The 22,443-nt window shown below is 44.5% G+C and overlaps 1 protein-coding gene across 4 annotated transcripts in view; it reads right to left on the bottom strand.

Moving 5' to 3' along the window:
* LOC139688639 (uncharacterized) overlaps nucleotides 1-21,887 on the bottom strand; it is an 87,789-nt gene extending 65,902 nt beyond the window's left edge. For 3 of the 4 annotated variants that reach the window (XM_071586203.1, XM_071586204.1, XM_071586206.1), the window contains exons 1-3: nucleotides 21,645-21,885; nucleotides 21,170-21,282; nucleotides 1,869-1,960 (exon numbers count right to left, since the gene is read on the bottom strand). In XM_071586203.1, coding sequence (XP_071442304.1) covers nucleotides 1,869-1,960; nucleotides 21,170-21,266 — 189 coding nt within the window. In that variant the 5' untranslated portion in view covers nucleotides 21,267-21,282; nucleotides 21,645-21,885. Of the gene's footprint in view, nucleotides 1-1,868; nucleotides 1,961-21,169; nucleotides 21,283-21,644 lie in introns of all 4 variants that reach the window. The other variant, XM_071586205.1, reaches the window with a different exon arrangement.
* Between the last annotated feature and the right edge of the window lie 556 nt (nucleotides 21,888-22,443).

Here is a 22,443-nt window from a genome sequence, read left to right as displayed (position 1 = left end):
CCGACAACAATGTAGCTCGTGTTCGACAATTGTTGGACTCTGACCGTCGACTGAGTACCAAGACGGTTGCCAATGACATGAACTTGCCGTCTATTGTTGTGTTTCGCATTGTTGCTGAAGAATTAGCGATGAGGAAAGTGTGCGCCAAGATCGTGCCCAAGGTGATTGCCAAAATGTTCTAAGAGTCCGCGAGTTCCTGGCCAAACACCGGGTGCAAACGCTGCCCCTTTCCCCCCTATAGTCCTGACGTCGCCCCAGCAGGATTCTTTTCGTTCCCTCGGATTAAGGCAGCCCTGAAAGGAACCCCATTTTCGTCCATAAAAGAGATCCAATCAGCCGTGACGAAGACCTTGCGAGAGGTCCCCGAAGACGCCTTCCAGGGTGCGTATCATTCATGGCAGAGTCGCTGGAGAAAATTCGGAGAGGCCGAAGGAGAGTACTTTGAAGAATTATAAGTGTTTGTGCAAATCTGTTCAATAAATTACTTGTAAAAAATAATTGCATTACTTTTGGAACGCACCCTGTATATCTACAGCACTCAAGGTTTCTTGAGCTCCTATTATCAATCTCTATTCGTCACTGCCTGCCAGTAGGTTCACACTGCGAACGCAAACCACCACGGATATCTTCCGAGCCCTGCTCAACGTTTTGTTGACCCTATTTATCGATTTCGAGCCTTATCATTGAAGACGCTCTCTTCGCTGGAGCCGCTCCTCCCTACGCTCGATATCTGTGGAGATTATTATTCCATCTCTTCTCCTGCCTGCCTACAGCCAGTTGGACGTAAGATCCCAGTTGCCCTCGCTCCTCTCTCCACGGCGCGGGGGGGATGAGCCTTCAAATTCCTCGTTCCGCACGTTACATTAGGAGTACTCTCTTATGGAGCGAAGGTTTAAGTACACAGTTTTGATCTCTAGCATACGAATTGGAAGAACGTCTCTTTAGCAGTGATGATGTTGAAAATGTATTGACGGGTGCGTTACCAAAGTAATGCAATTATTTTTTTAGGTAATTTATTGAACAGATTTGCACAAACACTTAATATTCTTCAAAGTACTGTCCTTATACCTCAGCACATTTTTTGGATCCATCTCCGACCAATAGGAGCGGCGCGGAAATTCAATTGCATTACCTTCGGAACACGCCCTATATTGCCCCCATCGTACTACGGTGGGAGAGATCATGCCAATAAAATTAGAGAGTTCAAGGGTAGAACTGATAGATTTAAGATGTCATTTTTTGCCACGAACGATAAGGGATCAGAATAATATTGCGTGAACGCGTTTGGGGGGAAGTATTTTGGTCCATAAGTAGTGGAGTGTATCCACCTCCTGCCACACACCCTAGCAGTGGCTTGCAGGGTACTTAAAAAATCATTTCATTCATCACCACTTCATTCGGGTAAAGAAGATTGCGTCTCGCATAATTTTCAGGTCAAGGGTAGTCTGATGTGCAATCACCCTCTGCAACACACTCGAGTGGTGATGGCTCGCAGGGTACTAAATACGTAAATATAGTAAATTAATAAAATAAGTCGCGTTTGCGTGAGGAGCCGCACAAGGGTAGAGGGCGGTTTCACGCGGATGCGACCTTAAGGAATGGCACATTCACCCCCGGAGAAGGGGGAAACGCACGGGAATTTCATTCATTCATTCATTCTCTCCACTACTCATCTTCTTCCATTTGAAGAAGAGCAATTCTCAGCCGAACTTGATGAAATCACTCGCAACTGGACCGTGGTATGACACCTCTGCGAATTTCTAATCACCACCCAATTAGGGGCACCCTCCCGCCCCCCCATCCGGGGGCCGGGAGGCTGTCCCTAATTGTCCAACACGTCAATGGGAGATGAATATTGCGTCACTCACCGGGCTGCAGCTCTGCAATCCCTCGTGACCGAAGAAGTACTCCCGGCCGTAGGCGACGATCCCCGTGTGCCATATGCCATCGACGTGCCGGCCTGAAACGGAGAGAGAAGGTGAGAGCAACGAACGAACGAAATACATTCCATTTGGGGGAGGGTGGACCGAAGAGGACGACGCAGAGATTGCCGGAAGCTGTGAATGAGTACAGTCGACGGTGCCCGACAACAATGAAAGCCGTCATGAACCGGTTATTGGAACAGCACTAAGCCATCAAATTTCGGGTGAAACTGGGCAAAACCGGGAAAAAGACTCAAGCAGCATGCTCAAGGCAGTTTATGGTGATGCGAGTTTATACGATACTCGCCTAATGCCATGGGTAGATTGAAAGGGGTGTTTTTGATTGACACGAGTTGTTTCGGAGGAGGGTAGAGAAGACGCCGAACGTTCAGGACGCCCTTGGATCTCAAAAAGTGACGAAATTCTTGCAAGAGTGAAGGCTTTGTTGGACAGGGATCGCAGATTAAGTGTCCGCATCGTTTCTGATAAAGTTGGCAACCCTTAAAGTGATGTGTGACCGAAAACCAGGGGCATGAGAAAGGTGTTTGTGCGAAGTTGGTGCCGCGAGTGCTCTCGGACGAACGAAAGGAAACTCGCACACGCGGATCACTGCCAAGAACTTCTCAACCCTGCCTCAGTCACCATTCAGCCCGGACGTTGCCCCACCAGACTTCTTCACCTTCCCCCGACCCAAATTATAGCTGAAAGAACGTCACCGCGGTGAAAGCGTTACAATAGGCCGTGACGAGGGAGCCCAATGCGAAAACAGAACAAACCTATCGCTCTCATATTCACGAAATACGTATTACACAAATATAAAAGGCCTGTCACGATGGTAAGTAGAATATATCTGGGGAAATAATTCATAGCAGAAAAAAGTACAATTGCTAAAATTCTTCATAAGAGCACCCTTGTGAATCAACACGCCAAAGCCAGTGCCACCTTCACCGTGGTCCATGAGGTCCAAGGCAAGCACCGACAGCATTTTGGGGACCATCTTGGCCCGCACATTTCTCATGGCTAAATCTTCCGTAAGAATGCAAGCACTCGCAATGGTTTTCTGAATATCGCACCCTTCTGCAAATCACATTCTGACACTTGGGGGTCAATCAGAATCGAGCATGTGTCTCACTTTTTGCACAACGTCATCACACACTGTGTCATCGATGGGCATTCCTCATCGGTCAACCTCCTCTCTACCCTCCCAGGACATCCTGCGCAGAAACAGAAAGCCATCACTTGGGACATTTCTGGGGATCGAGATGGTGCGGGGGCTAACGTACTGGCTTCCCAAACAGAGGGCCCGGATTCAAATCCCGGCGGTGTTCAATATCTTTCAGAGATATCTCGATCCCTACTTGAGGTGCTTTGTGGAGGGCACTTTGAGTGAGTACGCCGTCCGTCGGATGGGATATTAAGCTGCGGACCCCTTGGCGCCTTTCGTTAAGAGTAGGCTAATGCCGACCCTGGGTTTCTCTCCACCCTTCCACCTTTCTAATCCATCCCCTATGGCGCAAATGACCTCAGCTCTCGGTCGCCTCCCCTAAATACTACTACTACTTGGGACATTTCTCAATCTCCATTAGCATCATCATCCAATGGCCATGGTCTTCCAACCCCAATTTGCCAAGCTAAATGCACAATTTGATCGCATATTATTGCTCCATGGAAAGTGGCAATTGTGAATTGGTGACGACGTGGCCTTCGAACAGGGGTCTACAGTCTAGCAGTAAGTAATCCGCGTACTGTAAATGCCCACGGTTAACTGATATGGGGTCGCGTTGCTTTGCCAAGATCTCCCATTACCTTTCCCATAACAAATCACCCCATTCCAGGCATCTGCATTGATGGAAAAATTGCTCCAATTTATTTTTGGGGCATACATGGCATGATATTTATTAGCAATGAAGACAGGGCGAGGCGCCAGTCAAACTTGGTGGACAACTTCTGAAACGTCCACCACGAAAGATGATGACCACTCCATGACTAGAAAATTCTGGACAATCACTCGTATGAGCATAATTATCTAAATAAATGAATCTCAATAATTTGCGTTTCAGATAAAGGAACAAAATGGCAAATCTAAAGTTGAATCTGCCATTATTAGAATGTTTAATGAAACCGTCGGCACGCTTTCGTTCCTCGGCCGCTGACTCCTTTACAGAAAGCAAACGCGACGCGAGCGACAATCAATGCGATGCGGCTTTGAAATGCAACCTCATCCGCCCTATTTATTCTCCCGAAATCACCCCAAGCGACTTTTTTTGAGACAGCAAGACAGCATTAGACAGACAGAGCACAGAGGACAGCAAGACAGCACAGCGATTAGACGACAGATCTAGACAGCACAGGCAGATCAGACAGCATAGAAGCGGTCGGTCAGCGATTAGACAGACAGCGAGACAGCAGCACAGATCCTGTACGATTACCTCAAGAAAGAAGTTTGCTGTTCGTCATAACCATTTGGTAATATAGCCCAGGTCGCAAGGCATCCGGGAGGAGTGGCTAACACAGCACCACTTTCTCACTCCCGGGTGGCGCTCTGCGCCTCATCAGTAATATAGATCGGTCGCCTCATTTCGGCTATCCGGCGAAGCGCCCCCTGGGTGCATTGCACTCGCCGGTGAACCGGGTGGGTCCCCACGCTAGGGTGTCCCTTAAATTTAATTAATACGAAATAAGGCATACATTAGCATACCAGTGTATGACCACCAAAAAATCGCCGTTGCCCAGGGCAGGCTACCGTACCATTTCGGAGCAACATCGCGCTCCGAAAATCATTACGAACTGGCCGATTCGTCTCATTCGGCGGAGAAAACCATCGATGTATGTCACATAACTCCGACGCCACCTCCCTTGCCGTTGCAGGGAATGTATAACCAGGTCTATACCTTCGGAATTCGAGCCACAGAAAATTCACGTCAAGGAGAAAACCAGGAAAATGGTAAAACCGGCACTGCGGGACAGAACCAGAGGCCAGATAAAACAGAGAAAGATACCCCTGTAGAAACTATTAGCTCTTTCAAACGACATAATATAATATCTTCACCATCTCCTGCGGCAGCCGCAGCCATTGCCGCCATTCAAAGCGGCAAATTAGCAACAACAACCAACAAGCGGCCAAAATTGCAGTTACCTCTAACACAGCCGCCCAAATCAAAAACACGGCCGCCAATAACGCAAACGAGCAAATAACAACGTCCACCTCTACAGCGATAACCACTGGTACCCTCCCTCTCGCCGTACCACTCATCACAGGCCCACATGCGCAAACACCGCATGGTCAAGGAGACGACGGCTTCACTGTCGTCTCCAGGAAAAAAGGTACCCCGTTAAAAAGGCGTAGGATCGTAGATTCTCCGGACATTACACACGCGAATAGGTTCACACCTATTGAAACTGCGGCTGAGGTGATGGAGACTCAGCCGACAGTGTAAAAATCTCCTAGTATTCCAGCCATAACTGTTCATAATGTAAAAGGGTGGGTGGAATTGGCGAAGGAGTTGAGGGCCAATCTGCTCTCGCCGCCCAAATGCATCCTCAAAGGAGCAAACACAGTGGCAATTACTTGTGCCAGCGTCGAGGATTTCATTAAAGTCAGGCAAATCCTTAAAACTAGGGATATGGAATATACGTCCTATCAGCTTCCAGCTGATATACTGAAGGAATATTGTATCAAGAATCTGGTGGGTGACGTCACTGCAAACAGACCTGGAAATGGAGTTAAATAAATGGGATACACAACAAAAAGCGTAGTGCAACTCACCGCCACAAAGCCAACTTATATGGATAAGGAAAAACGGAAAAACTACTGGCATCAAGCGATTGGTGCCAGTATACCATGTAATTCTAACAAACGATCCGCAACCAGGTGAACTTTTCAAAATTGAATATCTACTGACCATGCGGGTGAACATATCAAAATTCACCAAACCTAAGGGCGTTGTACAGAGCCACAAATGCCAGGGCTTCGGGCATACAAAAAATTATTGTAACATTCGGCCCCGTTGCGTTAAGTGTGCCGGTCCACAGTTAACTTCCGAATGTGAAAAGAAAGATCGCAGTACGCCCGCGCGATGCGTCAACTGCACAATGGAACACCCCGCCAATTATCGCGGATGTCCGTTTTTAAATGGGAGAATCAGCGAAGATTGGCGAGAGAAAAGCGCGACACAATTTCCCGAGGACCAGCCCAAGGGAAAACATTTATACCTGCCCCGGCTCCTGCTAGGAATGCTTGGGCTCCACGAGCTCAAGGTCCTTTGCAGGACCAAACATCTTTTACCGCCACCAACCCATTTCCCTCCTTACCCCCTCCCAGAATCCCTCCTCCCCATGTTATCAACCCTCTTATGCCCGGCGGCGCTATTTCACAATCCTCTTCTTCCTCTAACAGTCGCCTACCAAACCTCCCTGCTTCAAATTCCGTACACGGGGAACAGACACTGTTTGGATATTTCATGTCCATTCACAATCAGCTAAGTCTCTTAAAGACAAGAACGGAGAAGAAAATCTTTATGCTCCAGCAATAATGCGAGTTGCACGAGCTTAATGACAACTAAACTCCGCAACATTTGCCTTCTCAGTTGGAATTGAAATGGCCTACTCGGCCGCCAACGGGAATTCAAAACCTTTATCAGCTCTGGCAATTTCGATGTAGTCGCCCGTCAGGAGACACATCTGAAACCAAATCACACACTCAAAATACCAAACTATACCACATATCGGCGAGACCGTCCCACCGTTCGCGGTGGAGGCGTGCTTATCGCAGTAAAATCCTCGATAAAACACAAGGCATTGAAAGGACACGCCCTTAGTACATTCGAATGCGTCGGAATACGACTCCCAGCACCCATAGGTGAACTTGACATCTACTCTGCTTACCAACCTAGTGGTAAAACTATTGTTTCTGACGAAATTCGTCCCTTATTCCCGACTGACAGACGCGTCGTAGCCATCGGCGATTGGAATTCAAAGCATTTAGAATGGGGGTGCCGGTCCGCGAATAGTAATGGCCGGCGTTCGCATAACATTGTAAATTCCATCATGGCAGACGTCGAAGTGCCACTAACGGCGACGCACATTGATAGTCGTGGAGGGGAGGACATTCTCGATTTCTGCCTAACGAAAAACCTGCCTTGTATAACGACTCCAACTGTACTTCCCGATCTCTCCAGTGATCATTACCCGATTAAAGCCGACATTGCGACTGTCCGTTATGAGCAACCTCCTTCCATTCCTTCTAGGACGAACTGGAAACAGTTCGCCTCCCTTACAGAAGACGCCTTCTCGGCAATCCCCATCCCACGTTCCTCAGACCGGCAGGACATTGACACTCATGTCCTTGCCATCACAGAGGCAATGCGGGAAGCGCATGCATTCGCATCGCTCCCGTATCCTCATCCACCTCCTCCTTCAAACGCCCTACCCGACGACATCCTATTGCTCATAAAACAGCGCAACAAGGCTCGCAGACAATGGGCACGAACCAGGGATGGCGCCTATAAACGGCGTTATATCATTTTCGCGTCCTGCGTCAAACGCGAGATCAAAAATCGGTTTAATGACCAGTGGAGAAACAAACTCGACAACCTCTCCTTCGACGACGGTTCCCTTTGGAAGGTTGCTAAGCAACCACCAAAAAAGGCCGTCCTGACCAGCCCATCAGGCATAACAACAACTTGTATTTTGACGCCAATGACAAGGCAGAAATCCTCGCCAACGCGTTCCAGGGAACCATAACTCTTAGAACCGACTGGCCAAGAACGGAGGACGAAACTGCTGTAAGTAGCCTAAGTTTCCTTCCGACTCCGCCATTCCAACCAGTTACAGAGACGGAGCTAAGAATGACTATTAAATACTTGGACCCGAAAAAAGCCCCGGGTATTGATGACATTTCAAACAGGCATTTAAAGAACGCGCCACTGCCGGCCGTTCGTCATTTTCTGGGCTTATTTAACAACTGTCTTTCCTCTTGCTACTTTCCGGATTCCTGGAAAATAGCAAAACTTTGCCTGCTTACTAAGCCAGGCAAAGACCCGACAATTCCTCTAAACCGCAGACCTATCTCTTTACTTTCCCCTATCTCAAAACTGTTTGAATCAATTTTGAAATCCCGTCGAGACCTCTTCCTGCGGACCAACGACGTAATACGACCGGAACAAATGGGATTCCGGGAAGGACATTCCACCTCCCTGCAAATACTCAGACTAGCAGAGTATATCAGCCACGGCATGCAGAACAACCAACACATTGCGGTGTTGTTCTTGGATGTGGCCAAGGCATTCGACCAAGTCTGGCATGATGGATTGATGCATAAGTTAATTAAAATTGGGGTACCAATACATCTCATCAAGATGTTCCAAAGTTTACTCGCTTCACGAGCTACACATGTCGCCGAAAACGGAGCTCTGTCAGCCAGGAAACAGATAAACTGTGGCGTGCCGCAGGGCGCCATATTATCTCCTACTCTCTTCAACTGCCACGTCAATGATCTTCCTTCTTCTCCACAAACTCAAACTTTCATGTTCGCCGACGATACTGCTATCGCGGCAAGATCTTGGAGTGGCACGTGTGCCTTCCGAAAGATCCAAAACCACCTCTCTTTACTTGAAAAGTGGACCGTCAACTCGAAAGTCACAATTAATGCGGAGAAAAGCGTTGTTTTCGACTTTCGAAGGAAACGAAGCTATCTCCCAAATAACCTCTTACCTTTCAATCCCTGCGTATTCCGACGAAATTCACACACAAATTCTTAGGGATACATTTCGACTACAGACTGACATGGGCCACGCACGTACAGCATGCCTTACAAATTGCACAGGGCACAAGAGCACTTCTGTCTCCACTCTTGTGCTCCAAATCGCGCCTCACGCACCAAGTAAAAATCAGACTATTCCTTTCGTATATCCGTCCCAGGATGCTGTACGGTTGTGAAATTTTCGGGAACGCGACAAAAACAGACAGAAATCGCTTAGAAACATTCCAGAATAAAACACTTCGCTACCTCACAATCCAGAGTAAACTCGTTCGGATACAGGAGATTAGAAACGCACACAAAATACCAAAAGTACACGACTTCATTCGAGCGCAAGCTGAACGACTCGAGAGGTCCCTTCCACGAAACACGCTCACAAAAAACATATGGGATTACTCCCTACATAGAAAACGCCGTCCGAGCTACAGACTTCCAAAAGAAATTATATTTCGGTAACAAAACCGAATTCTTTCCTATGACTTTCATTTCTTATAAAATTATTACAATTTTTAGTATATTAAAACAAGGGTTTCTCTTTTTGTGAATATTCTGTAAATACATTGTAAAACAAATAATTATTTTATGTAAGTTTATATATATGAAGGCATCTAATGCAACTTATATATATACAATAGTAGGAGCAATTGGCCCCGACTCGACCTGATGTGTGCGCGTCTGTTGGTCAAATAGGAGCAAAAAGAAATTGATTTGAAAAAGAAAGAAAAAAAAGGATTAAATATATATATATAATAATATTTTTTTAAAAATTTAAAAAATAATAATAATAATAAAATGACTGAAAAAAGGATAAAAAACATAAGCAAAAGAGAAAAAAATATATATAGTATATAGTTTAGACCAGAGTTAAAAAGTTAATGTTTAATTTTAAGGTTTTAGGATTAGTAAATGTTATTCCGTTCTGTTGACGAGTTTTTGGGCAAAATATTCCCGCCCTTAAAGTTATGGTAATTTTAGTTCTTGCTTAAAGTTAAGGCCTATTGCCAACCCACTAGTGGTCTTTCTTTCAACTTCTCCTTCACTAACACCGGAAAGGTACACGTTCGTCACTTACACTTTCGTTCGCCATTGTATCCCGCGTGCCGATTGCACAAACACTGTCGCTGAAGGGGTGGACATTGTCGCACCGAAGCAGCAATCATAATGAAGGGCAAACGCCCTGACAATAGGGGTTCTGGTCTGGTGGTGCAAGCGACTTTTTTTTATTCCCAGGACTCAAAAAAATCATTGCGGGGTCGGAGATTTGGCAACACAAATGACGTCACTCAAGAGATGGAACAATGGTTTTCGACGTGATACTTTGAGTTCTAAATAGACCAAAAATTGAGTTCCTTTGTCGATTTATTTTATGGTAATAATTAAAAGTTTATGATTTCCGACCTTCAAGCTGAGCTGACCACTTCATCGCAAGTGTTATGCTGACATTAATAACTAAACTACATTGGCTCTATGAAATGGTACTACTACCGATACTACTGACCGGAGAGTCCCGGGTTCGATTCCCGGGCAAGTCTCTGGGCACCTGCAGCTCTACCCAAGCTAAAGTGATTTTTCGGGTACCAGGTCTTCCTGGGAAACCATAACCGGCACAGGGAAAGGAACTGGCCCCCCTACCCTGATGTGTGATTTTTCACACGCCGTATAGGGCTTACTACTGGGTGAACTCTCCCCTCACCTACCAAACCGACATTCGGATTGATTACTGTGTTTATGGTTTTTTTTATTTGTTTTTAAATGTTCACTAAAATATGATATGAGACACCCCACACCATCAAGAATCTTACTTTTTCAAAGCTTTATTTTCAACTGCAAACTTTAAATTTCCGTGCAACCTAGCTGGAAAAGAAAATAAGTAGCCTGAACAATAAATACGCGAACCGGTGCAATCTGGCGGCCATGACACCGACTATAGCCCACTAGTGGCGCTGGTTGCCTCTGAGACCCAATGAGCAGCCGTCTGTGCTTGGCGGATCGTCGAGCTGTGCGTCCGGTGCCATTTATGATGTCTGTTTCTGTTGCCCTTGTTTTTACTGTTGGTGGAAAATGGAAATGGACGAACTCACGGAGCAACGATCCAACATCAAGTTTCTTGGTGAAGTGCGTTGCAAGTTATGAAGATATTACTGTTGAAATGTTGACAGCTGTTTATGAATGATAATGCTCTGAAGAAAACATCCCTTTTCAAGTGGATTAACCTTTTTATAGATCACCGATAAGACGCCACGGATGCTGAAACGCCGGGACGACCTTCAAACACCTGTGTTGAGGACAACATTGATCGTGTGCGGCCACTTGTCCTTACGGATCGTCAAAAAACTGCCCGAATGATAGCTGATGAACTGAATTCAGGAAAATCAACAGTGCACGCCATTTTAACCGAACATGGTGGATGGATCCTTAACCATGACAATGCACCAATGCACATTCCGCATTGATTTTTCGCCAGATTCTGACAAAAACTTCAATCACCAACCTTGATCATCCTCCTTATTCGCCAGATCTCGCCCCCTGCGACCTTTTTCAATTCCCAAAATGCAAAGCTGTGATGAGGGGACATCACTAGGAAGATGTGGACACAATATAGCAAGAAACGACGAGGCAACTAAAAACCTAACTACCGAGGACTTCCAAATATACTTAAAACGGTGGAAAATAAAATGGAATGAGTGCATGCCAACGAATGGAGAGTACTTTGAAGGGAACAAAATCGATGTAGACTACATTTTGCAAAATAAAGGTTTCATGGGTTCAGTTCGCGTATTTATTGGACACGGTAGTACAGAAAATTGTCCATCCCATAGCCCTGGGGTGAGAGCGACGTATTGAATTCACTCTCGCTTGTTTTAAAAACAAATGAGATACTTAAGGATCTCACAGTTTTCCAATGAAATGGAAGATGCACCGATAATATATGGCTGCGTAGGTTTCCGCGGCGGTGGTTTGAAGGATTCTGCATTGTCGGGTTTCACCGCGTCGTTACTTGATTCTGACAACAGTTTCGCCGAAGTTGCATTCGCCGTCTTCAGGTTGAAGATGAGGGACTCGGTTCAGTTTCAGTTTTAAAGGTTTTTATTTCCGTAAAGCACAGTTTTACAAGAATATATGAAATATACATTAAAACATAATAAAAACAATACGGAAACCCCGTGTTAGGATATACTCCTCTTCGGGGTGGAAAAATTAAATAAAGGAAAGGCTATAAAGATGGTAGCGGTTGCGGAAAACCTTTGATATCTTTTCTTTTCAGCGGGAGCGGTATCGGCCCGGAGGGACTCGGAATTTGGCCACCGTTATATAGGTGGTCCCGTCTAGTGGCTGCTCGCTGATTGGTCCGTTTCCGGAGAACTCTCTTCCACGCGTTGTGGAGATGGTAGCCTTCATCTCTGTTAATGTTCTCCGGATTTTTTTTGCGATTCGATTTTTTCGATTTCGAGATAAAGATTCTGCATTATCGGGTTTCACCGCGTCGCTGTTTGATTCTGACAACAGTTTCGCTGAAGTTACATTCGGCGTCTTCAGGTCGAAGAGAACATTAACAGAGATGAAGGCTACCATCTCCACAACGCGTGGAAGAGAGTTCTCCGGAAATGGACCAATCAGCGAGCAGCCACTAGACAGAACCACCTATATAACGGTGGCCAAATTCCGAGTCCCTCTGAGCGAACGGGACTATCTCCGGATGTCTACTAGTAACTCTGCTTTTCCGGTGGTCCAGGTGACAAGGAAGACGCACCGACGAGTAAATTCCCTTGGAGACTTCGCGTCGACAAAGGAATATTTGTTCGTCAACAAGGCAAGGATTCACCGGCAATCTTGCCGGGAGGCTCTAAGCCTGCGGCGAAGGGATCATTGGGAGAAAAAGTCTTGGCACTCAGCCCTTTAAAGGGCTCGGGGGTGACGGAGGCCATAGGCAAGTATCCTTCCGAAGTGGCGGATCTCGGCCCTTTAGAGGGCCAGGTGGTGATGAAGGAGACTGCTTGCGGAGTGAGGCGGAAGATGGCACCTGGCAGGATGCCACTGCCAGCTGGAGTAATGGAGACGCAGTCACCAAGGCAGCAGGTTAGGGACAACGAAGAGGCGGAGCGAGCACTGAGTGCTGAGGAAGAGGAGGGAGACGACGAGGGATTTACCTTGGTTTCTTCTAAAGAGAAGAAGAGGAAATCACCTAGTACGTACGCACCCGTACCGGAAAAATCCAACCGGTGACGGTGACAAAGATGTCTCGACCGCCACCCATAGTAATCTATGGAGTGACGGACGTGCCGGGTCTAATTGACCAACTGTCTGATGCCTTGGGAGATGACTTCGGACTCGAAGTCCGAAAGGCTTCCATACGCATTCTAACAACCACCAGGGAAGGACATGAAAAAACCCTCTGCTTGCTGAAAAGCAGAAACATTCAGCATCACTCGCAGCCCATCGACCGAGTACCCGGGATGAAGCTTTTTATCAAGGGCATATCCCGTTGGATTGCAATAGACAAGGTATCCGAAGGACTTAAGTCCCTAGTATACAAAATACGGAGCGTCCGTCGTCTGACAGTCATGGAGGATGGGAAACCGGTCCCCATAGATCGTCACGCGGCGAACGTCGTTAAAACGCCGTCCGCCGTCGCCCCGGGGGACATCCGCCAGCTCTGCCACTGCTTTGTAAAGGTAGAGCGATTCCGAGGAGATAGGGGTCCTCTTCAGTGCAGCAACTGCATGCGATTCGGCCTCATAGGCATTGCTTGCTGGTGTACGAAACCCTGCATGCGCTGTGCGGGGGCACACGCGGTCGAGGAATGCTCCAGAGGAAGGGGAGATGAGGCCATCTGCGCCAATTGTGGAGGACCACCTGCGGCTGTCTCACGTCGATGCCCCGCCTTTCAAGAGGCGGAGAGGCGGCAAAATTCGAAAGCTCCCAGACAAGCAGCAGGGAAGCAGACACCCGAGAAACCTGCACCGACGCGAGCCACCCGTAAACCGTCCAGCACGGAAGGTGGAAAGCCACACTTCTTACGGAACGGTACTGAAAGGCCGTTTAAAGGACCATTCCCCTGCCGCTCAAAGAGAAGTGGAGGAAATGGAAGTTGAAGCCACTAATCCTGCCCAGGACGCAGAGAGGGAGAGCAAACCACCATCAGCGCTCACTTCGTGAAAAGTCGCCACGGTGGACTCGTCACCCGCTGTGAACCGCCCCCCGAATGATAATATTCCCTCCTCCAAGGGAAATAAAAAGAAAACGCCGTCACCAATGGAGGATAAGGACCAAGCGAGGCCAGCCCCTACCCAGAAGGCTGGTGGAATAACCGCCCAAAAAGCCACAGCAGCAGCAGCCGCTAAACCAAAGCCGGCGGAAAAACGGAAAGAAGACGATACGTCTTTGGATACGTCCTATAATGCCGCTGAGTCATTGCTGACAACTGAAGGAGAGGAAAAAGAGATATGGCACACCATAGCTGTGATTGCAAAGACCCTACGAAAACTAGTCGTCTCAACGCAGGGCAAACTTCTCCTCTCACTCCTGGAGGAGTTGGTGCGCAGCAGGATCGAAAACTCAACCAATAATGGCTGAACGACCCGTCCTGCTCGCACAATGGAACGCCAATGGGATTCTTAACCGCAGAGAAGAATCCCATTGGCGTTCCTCCAGGAGAAGGGAGCCATCGTCGCCGTTGTCAACGAGACGCACCTTCGACCCACAAAGTTTATCATGGCAACATTCGATCCAAAGTCGAGAGGATCCCACATACCAGCAGCATAATCTAAATGAGGCCTAACCAACAAAAGATAATATTTCTCTTTAAACTTTTGGATAACTAAATATCGTATAGTAGTTCACCAAAATGTGCATCTATGGGAGATTCCAAAATAAAAAACTTGGGCAAGTCAAATGTTGTTTTGAAATTCGTGGCCATGGAGAAAGGGTAAAAGCAGGGTGGAGGCAGTCTGTAAGCTTAACGCCAAACTAAGTAAGCACCCACTAGCAAATGAACTCATAGTTCAAATCTTACCATTCAAATTAAGCAATCCAGCGAAAGAGATAGTAAATGGGTGTAGGATCAATTTAGGAAGTCGTAAATACTGATGCATTGACATTGTCTCTGATCATCATCATCAGTATTTCAATCCTAGGATTGGTTTACGGCAGCCCTCCTTTCTTCCCTCTTTAGTGTTACTCCCCTCACTCACTGATAAGTTCCCTGTTCTACGTCCTTTTCAATTTGCCCTATGTACTTGTCTCTTTGCCTTTCTTGCGGGATCTTTCCTTCTATTATGTTTCTATCTTATGCATTGTGCCTCAAGGTATATCCAATCCATCTAGTTCTTCTTCGCCGTAGAGCGCTCTCCACATGGTCCTTTCCTCTTCTGCTCTTCCATATAATTTCTCGTTCCTCGCTTTGTCCGCCAATCAATAAACTTCAGCATTCTCCTCCAGCACCATGTTTCATATTCTTCTATTCTTCGTTGGTCCACTTTTCCAATATTCCATGTCTCCGATCCGTAGAGTGCCATGCTCCACACGAACGTTCTGACGAACTGCTTCCTTGTTTGCAATCTTTGAACATGGTAGTTGCCTCTTCTCAATGAACGCCTTCTTTGCTTGGGCTATTCTTCGCTTGATGTCGGTCGAGCTTCTTCCATCCCAAGTTATACTGCTGGTCTATCACTATGCGCTGAGTTATGCGCCAACTAAATCCACCGGTGAAAATGGAAATAGCATTCAACGGATGCCAAACGAAAAACCCTGAAGGGTCGGGTAATGAGAACACCACAGTGGTTAGTTATAACACTATCTTTGAGCAGAGAGCACGCACATGTGATGGCGGGAGTCTGAAGTAAGAAACCGAAGAAATACACATGGTTTGTTAAAGAAAAACGTAAATGATTTTTTCCGCCGACGTGGACGGCTGGAGTGGGGTGATTAGTGGCGGGATACGAATGTGGTAGGAGGGCTTGTGAAAGCAACGCGACCCGCGTCAGTTGTCTGTGGGCCGTTACAGAGTGCAGAACACCGCAAACCCGGACCCCTGTTCGAGGGTCGACAATACTACTCCGCTGTTGAGTGATATTCCTATTCTAGCCCTTCAAGCAGAGTCTGTGCATAAACCCCTATTGTTATTATTCGTAATCTACCGGTCAAGGTGGGCTTTGGTTGGACAAAGCCTAACACAATTGCACAACAATACATTTACTTGCCCCTCCTAATTAAACAACTTGACATCCTACTCTAAAAACAAATCCCCTCCCCCTTCATCTCTGAGTACTTCCTTCCTCCCTTCATCCCGTTCAACATCCCTATCCTGGCTTTCCCGATATTCTCCCCTCTCTAACAGTCTTCAACATCCCATTACTGCCGATCAATACGCCCTTCATCCATTTCTCCTGCCTCCTTATGATTTCTCCCGACAATCCCCTCTCCTCCCCTCCCACCTTATTTGTTTTCCTTCTCGTCCGCTTCACCTTCTCCATTACCACATTTCAAATTATTTACTTGAAATCACTTTTAAATATTTGTCCTCCCGCGAGGATAATTATTAACAGCCAGGTACGGTGCGGACTCTAAATTAGTGCGATTGAGAGAAATTTGAACCATAATTTTCAAATTTCTTTTTACGACAAATGGTTACAAGAGAGAAATATTTGTTTGAGTGAAGAAATTCCCTTCTCTAAGGGGTTTTCTGCACTCGCTACTGACACCACCACATGCCCAAATCTTGCCTACACCGGGAGCACCGAAATGGAATTTGTAGACTCGTTTAAGACAGGTTAGACTCGATTAAGATACGTTTATATGCCGACGATGCAGTGGTTTGCCGTGATATCCATGATCCTGAGGACACAGCAGCTTTGTCAGATTACCTTAATTCTATACAACGCTGGTGATACATTTGGCAATTAGAATTAAACTAAAAAAGTGCGGAGTCGTAATTATTTGGAAAAAGAGCAATTCCCACCCGAACGCCCACTGCATTGGGAACACTGAAATGGAATGTGTGGGCTCAATTAAATATCTAGGCGTTACCCTGGAAGACATGAGAATAAATTGAGAAGCGTATCCAAAACATTAGAGCAGCTAGGCTGGGCATCACTCAATGGAGCAAAGTTTAAATTACATATTGAAGCTCTTGCATTCAATAAGAAGGGTGTCTCTTTAGCAGTCATTTTGAAAAAGTATTATTACCCTCACCGTACATCGGTAGGAGAGATCATGTCAATAAAATTAGAGAGATTAAGAGTAAAACGGATAGATTTAAGATTTCATTTTTTCCACGAACGATGAGGGATCATAAAAACATCGTGCGAACTCGGTAGGGCCATGTTCGAGTAAAATTATTCTGGTGTGTATTCATCCCCTGCCACACACCCTGGCGGTGGCTTGCAGGGTGTATATAAATAAATAGATTAAATATCTAGGCGTTACTCTCACTCACGACCTCTCCCTTGGTGAAAATGGGATCCTCGCGAAGTTGGATTGATTGCCGAATTGTATCGCATGCAGAAAAGAGGAGCTGGATTTGTAAAACGTCGTTATGATAAACTTAGTAGCGTATCCAAAATATCGGAGGAAATAGGCTGGAAATGACTCAATGGAGCGAAGGTTAACTTACAGATTGAAGCTCTTGCATTTAACTAGAAGGACGTCTCTTTAGCAGTGATTTTGAAAATGTATTATTACCCCCATCGTACAACGGTAGGAGAGATTATGCTAATAAAATTAGAGAGATTAATTGTAGAACGATAAGGGATCAGAATAACGTTGTCCGAACACACTAGGGGGAGATTTTTCTTTTGTCATTCTAAGTAGCCTAGTATGTTACCATTACAATATTTTACCTTTGATATTGTCTCAGTTGCTACTAAGAGCTCCTATCGTATCCTGAGAGAAGTATATGCAACTTAGTTACCGCAAAGCATGTACCTCTAGTTATCATGATCTAAATTATTCGCATTATTCTACTAAAATACCGACACAAAACATTATGAAAAACTTTAATTTTTAATGTAGCATGGCAGCTGTGTGATTACTCCCTGCCACAAACCTCAGCGGTGGCTTTTAGGGCACCATATAGAAAAATAGATATATTCATTAGGTAAGAATACACCAAAATCGAGCAAAGACGAAATGTTAAGAGAGTTCAGGGAAGGCAGGTGTGGAAATTCATTGCAGTTATCTAACGACGGCCTAAAAACGATTTTTATTTAATTATTCTTTTTAGCCAATAAAAATAGCAAAAGTACTCGGTGATTCGGTCCTCGGTACTCAGCGATCTCAACAGTAGAGCGAAACCCTTTCAAGGTTTAACGAAGTTAACAGCGAACTTACCGTTCCATCAACAACGGCGTGCAGGTGGTAACACAATGAAGGGCGCAATGCGAAAATTTCCCCGATGCTTCCTTCTACCACTTGCCCCCTTTTGGTTTCCACGGAGTTTTCTCTCAAAGCTATATTCCGCACTTGTAAAGGGATGCGGTGGAAGCTTAATTGTCTTCTATACGAAAACAACACTTGGGTTGACTATTGTGGTTTAATCCGTTCTCACACACATTCAATCTGTATTTCGCAGTGATCGTTCAATTTTAAGTTTCCCACGAGTCGTATTTGAGGTAATTCACTCCTTACTACTATATCTTTCATAACTTCTTTGGACTCCTGCTATCTTTCGCCTCCACATTCATGCACTGATTCACACGTGCCCTCCGTCACGGATCAGTAAATCTATCGGGGGAGCAATCACGTGCACCGGGAAAAGAATTGTCGTGGTCGCAATCACGTGCACCGGGATCGGCTGGAGTCGACTTATCTCCAATGAGAATTCAAATATAAGGCCCAAGAGGACTTTATTAATAAAGAGCAACATTCCATCACTCATACCTTTAGTAATGTAGATTATCACAGGACCAATCATGGTCGCAGTTTTATTTGAATAGGCAGGGTTCGCTAAGAACATCTTCCAAAATTTTAACTCGTATACCTGTACATACCGCTTAGGCATATAAACCTTAATACACACACTTATGTTCCTTCACAAAATTTAGTTAATGCTACCATTCCATTTATATAGAAATTTATCGCTCATAAATTTTTAGTGAGATAAATGTAATATAATGACCCTTCGCATCTGAAACTGAAAATGCTGACGATTTTGTTGTCAATAACATTCTTTCCGTATAATCCAGAAATATGATTCTCGAAATATAAATAAATTCATTTCCCATGCGTCCACAAATATTCACAACAGAGAAAAAATATTATTTTTTTTAATTGCTTGATGATTCTCCAACCAATCTCTTGGGATAAGTCCTGTTTATAAAATGGGTATGGGAAATCCTGGTATCTATAAATATCCTGGGATTTTTCCACTTGCAGGAAACAAAACGGTCACCAGCAAGTATTCTGTGCGCAGGGTTTCAAAAGTAGACGCAACAATAACATTCCTTCAGCGCTGATTCAATTTCAAGCGAATGGCGATTGCCAGAATTGACACTGTCACCATATGTCATTAATGTCCTAATCCTTGGTAAACATTAATCGTTTGCGCTGAGATCGAATTTCATGGCTACTGATTACGTAGGAATTCGGACATGAAAAAACCGACAAACCTAAGTTTCGGCCGACCGCTCCTGCAGTTTGACGTCACCACTTTGTAATAATGTTTAACATTCATGGACATAGAGTGAAAAACATTATCCGCGTTGGTTTACTACACCGCCCACGCTTTCCATTCCACTGAATGCCACTAACGAGGTAACATTGACATTATCCTGATATCTAGATTCTTGTTGAAAAAATATCGACTAAATAAAACCGAAAAGGACATCAAACTGTGCTTTTTTTATTTTCACATCATGAACAACTGATCTTAATATGCAAACCAGTTCTAATACTTCTCATAGAGCATATTCGTGTAATAATATTCCTAGAAAATCTAAATATGCATTTTCATCTCAATTTAGAATGTCACATTTCTCGGGAGAAGCAAGTTACACACGAGTTAGGGACATCACCACTGACTTCGGTTCCTTCAGAATAATTGAATAGTCGCGGTAGTCCAGGGGGTAGAGCGTTTGACTACTGGCCCGGGTTCGATTTCCGGGCAAACCTCTCCGGGCACCTGCAGCTATGTCTTACCCAAGTTATGTGATTTTTCGGCTACCAGATCTTCCTGGGAAAACGATAACCGGCACATGGAAAGTAACTGGCTCTCCTACCCTGATGTGTGAATTTCCAACGTCGGCCTTAGTACTGGGTATACTCTACCATCACCCACCAAACCGACCTCAGGGTTAATTACTGCGTGTGCGAAGCTCCTTTCTCTGGATAAACGAGTTACAACTTGGGCCCCACGGGGCTGAGCCCTTTCTTCATTGGCTGGAATCTCAGTCCTTCGTAGGTGCGTGCACGCAGAAATTTTAGCATATCTATTTCCATCGTTTTATGTAACTATTCGTCGATCCTCGGGGTTTTTTTTCTTTTTTACCTCATTCGTTTTGGGAAAATTTCTGTGCATATAATTGCCAAGAAACTCGCTTATAATAGAAATGGGACGCGAAAGTAGGAACAGGGTGTATCCACGTCTCTGTCCCCACACCCTTCTTCATCCAAATGAAGAAAAAGGTGGAAAAGATGGGCCCTATTTCATCAAATGACTTATCCACGAAAAGTTAACGGGATAGGTAAGCTGAAAATTATTCTTCTGATTACTATTTCGCTTAATGGACTTGGTGTAATTTCAATAGGTGAGCAAGTAGACGTCTAATACTATTTATGGAGATAAAAAGTTTAGCCTGCTGAAGTTAATAACGGATACCTATGACTAATTTGCAGAAATCATACCATAACTAACACTTATGCAGCAGGGATGCAGTCATGTTTGTTGATTCTACACGGCGTCCTGAATTCACCAAGGCGTTCCCCCAAATAGAATATTTTCGGTTTCCCTTTGGCAGACAAACCTTTCGGTAGTACCTATATTCAGTTATAATTATCCCACAGATAAAAGAGTAATCTGACCTTGCGTCTAGACTTTTCCCTCATTTTCCCAAAGAGGACCGAGTGGAACGAAAGGTGAACTAAATGAAGACTCTTAGCAACCATTTGAAAAAAAAATTGACGTCACAGAAAAGGACGGCAGTTAAATGCTAGCTGTTGTAAGATATGGCAAGAAAGGGTAACATTTGCACCAGCTATTACAAAGTGCATTTTTTTGATATTAACATCAATGGCGTAATTCAAAACAATAAACATTGCAAGAAAAGAACTTGGAAGGTGTATTCATTTAAATCACATAATTGACATAGAGCAGAAGGTATTATATCAAACAAAAAAGATCAAATGGATATGATTGCCAAGGAAATATCATTGAAATCTACTATACACAAACAAACATGTATATAGGGGCACTAAATCAAATTATTAATTTTTATAACTCTGTAAAATGCAGCAAAATCGCTAAAAATATGGGCCAAAGAAAAAAATGGATGTGTACCTAGGAGTGCTCCAGACATTACGCGTGATAAACCGCGGGTCAGGTCATATATGTACACCTCCACATTTGTACCCTGAGTATTTTCTTCGCCGTTCATTTTGTACCAGTGGTTCCTGAAAGAAATATGGAAATGATTTTTAAAGATGACAATTATGTTAGAGAAAAATTATCAATTATATGAACTTACAATGAAACGTTAGGGTTGTAAGCATTCAATCCAGTATCTCTAAGCTTAATGATTATAAAGGATCCAAATGAGAACATTTTTCATAGATTATAAAAGCAGAGCTATCTAGATAAATAACATAACTTTCTCTTGGCGCAAATCCGATTGGCAAATTAAAATTTCAACGTAGATGTCTTATTTGTTTACAAAAACACCATGGATCAAAAGTTGATATTCAATTCATTTCAAATTTGACACTCTTCCATGGGGCAACAATAATGACTGTCAAGTTATATTAATCTATCATACCTTCAAAATTGCTGCTACTGCAGACCGGACACAACTAATGTAATAGTTAACCGTTTTAGGTCGTAAAACACACCGACTAAAAATTAACTGTGATTGCTAAACTAAGAAAATCCGTGAATCAATTTCCACCAGCACCTTAAGACTTCCACTGTTTTTTGCGGCCTTTAAGACTATATATATGACGAAGCATTCCTCAAAGAGAATAATTTGGAAAAGAATCAAAGATCCGCGTTCTCCACTGACACCTATTAAAAAAACAAAGAAACGCAAAAACAAAAGAAATCTCACAAATACGCACGGTATGAATCGTTGTTGTACAAATGTTCGAGTCATCGATTTGGTCATCGTGCTAATTTACCTGCGCTGCAGATTTGTGTGCACATAATTATACCGCGTTGATTTTTACGCACTTGGAAGATTACTGTCATTTGAGCAGCAATCTCGATGGGGAAAAACGACATTAGTTCTTTCACAGTTACAATTTCAACAGGAATGGTATCACATTTTTATTTAAGGTGATACGAGGATGTAAGTGGTGATGTATAGTGCTTAGTTCTCAGAGAACTTTAACGTATTTAATGATCAGTAAAAGGCTCTCTACCAATATATTCATAGCGCCAGTTTTGCTGGATGAATGAAGCATTTAGCTCGCGTAAGAATGATCTCTACACAATCCTCTCTTTGTGCCGAGAAATATGATTATAGCTCTTGGATAAATTTTTGTTTTCAGATTATTTTGAAAAAGCTTACATTTAATGTGTTGTATCGCAGTGTGCGGAATAGTTATTTGGAAATTAAT

This window comes from Hetaerina americana, unplaced genomic scaffold (assembly GCF_022747635.1).
Source record: "Hetaerina americana unplaced genomic scaffold, ioHetAmer1.1.p SCAF_21, whole genome shotgun sequence".
NCBI classification, from domain to species: Eukaryota; Metazoa; Arthropoda; class Insecta; order Odonata; family Calopterygidae; genus Hetaerina; species Hetaerina americana.
This window is presented reverse-complemented; position numbering and strand designations above follow the sequence as displayed.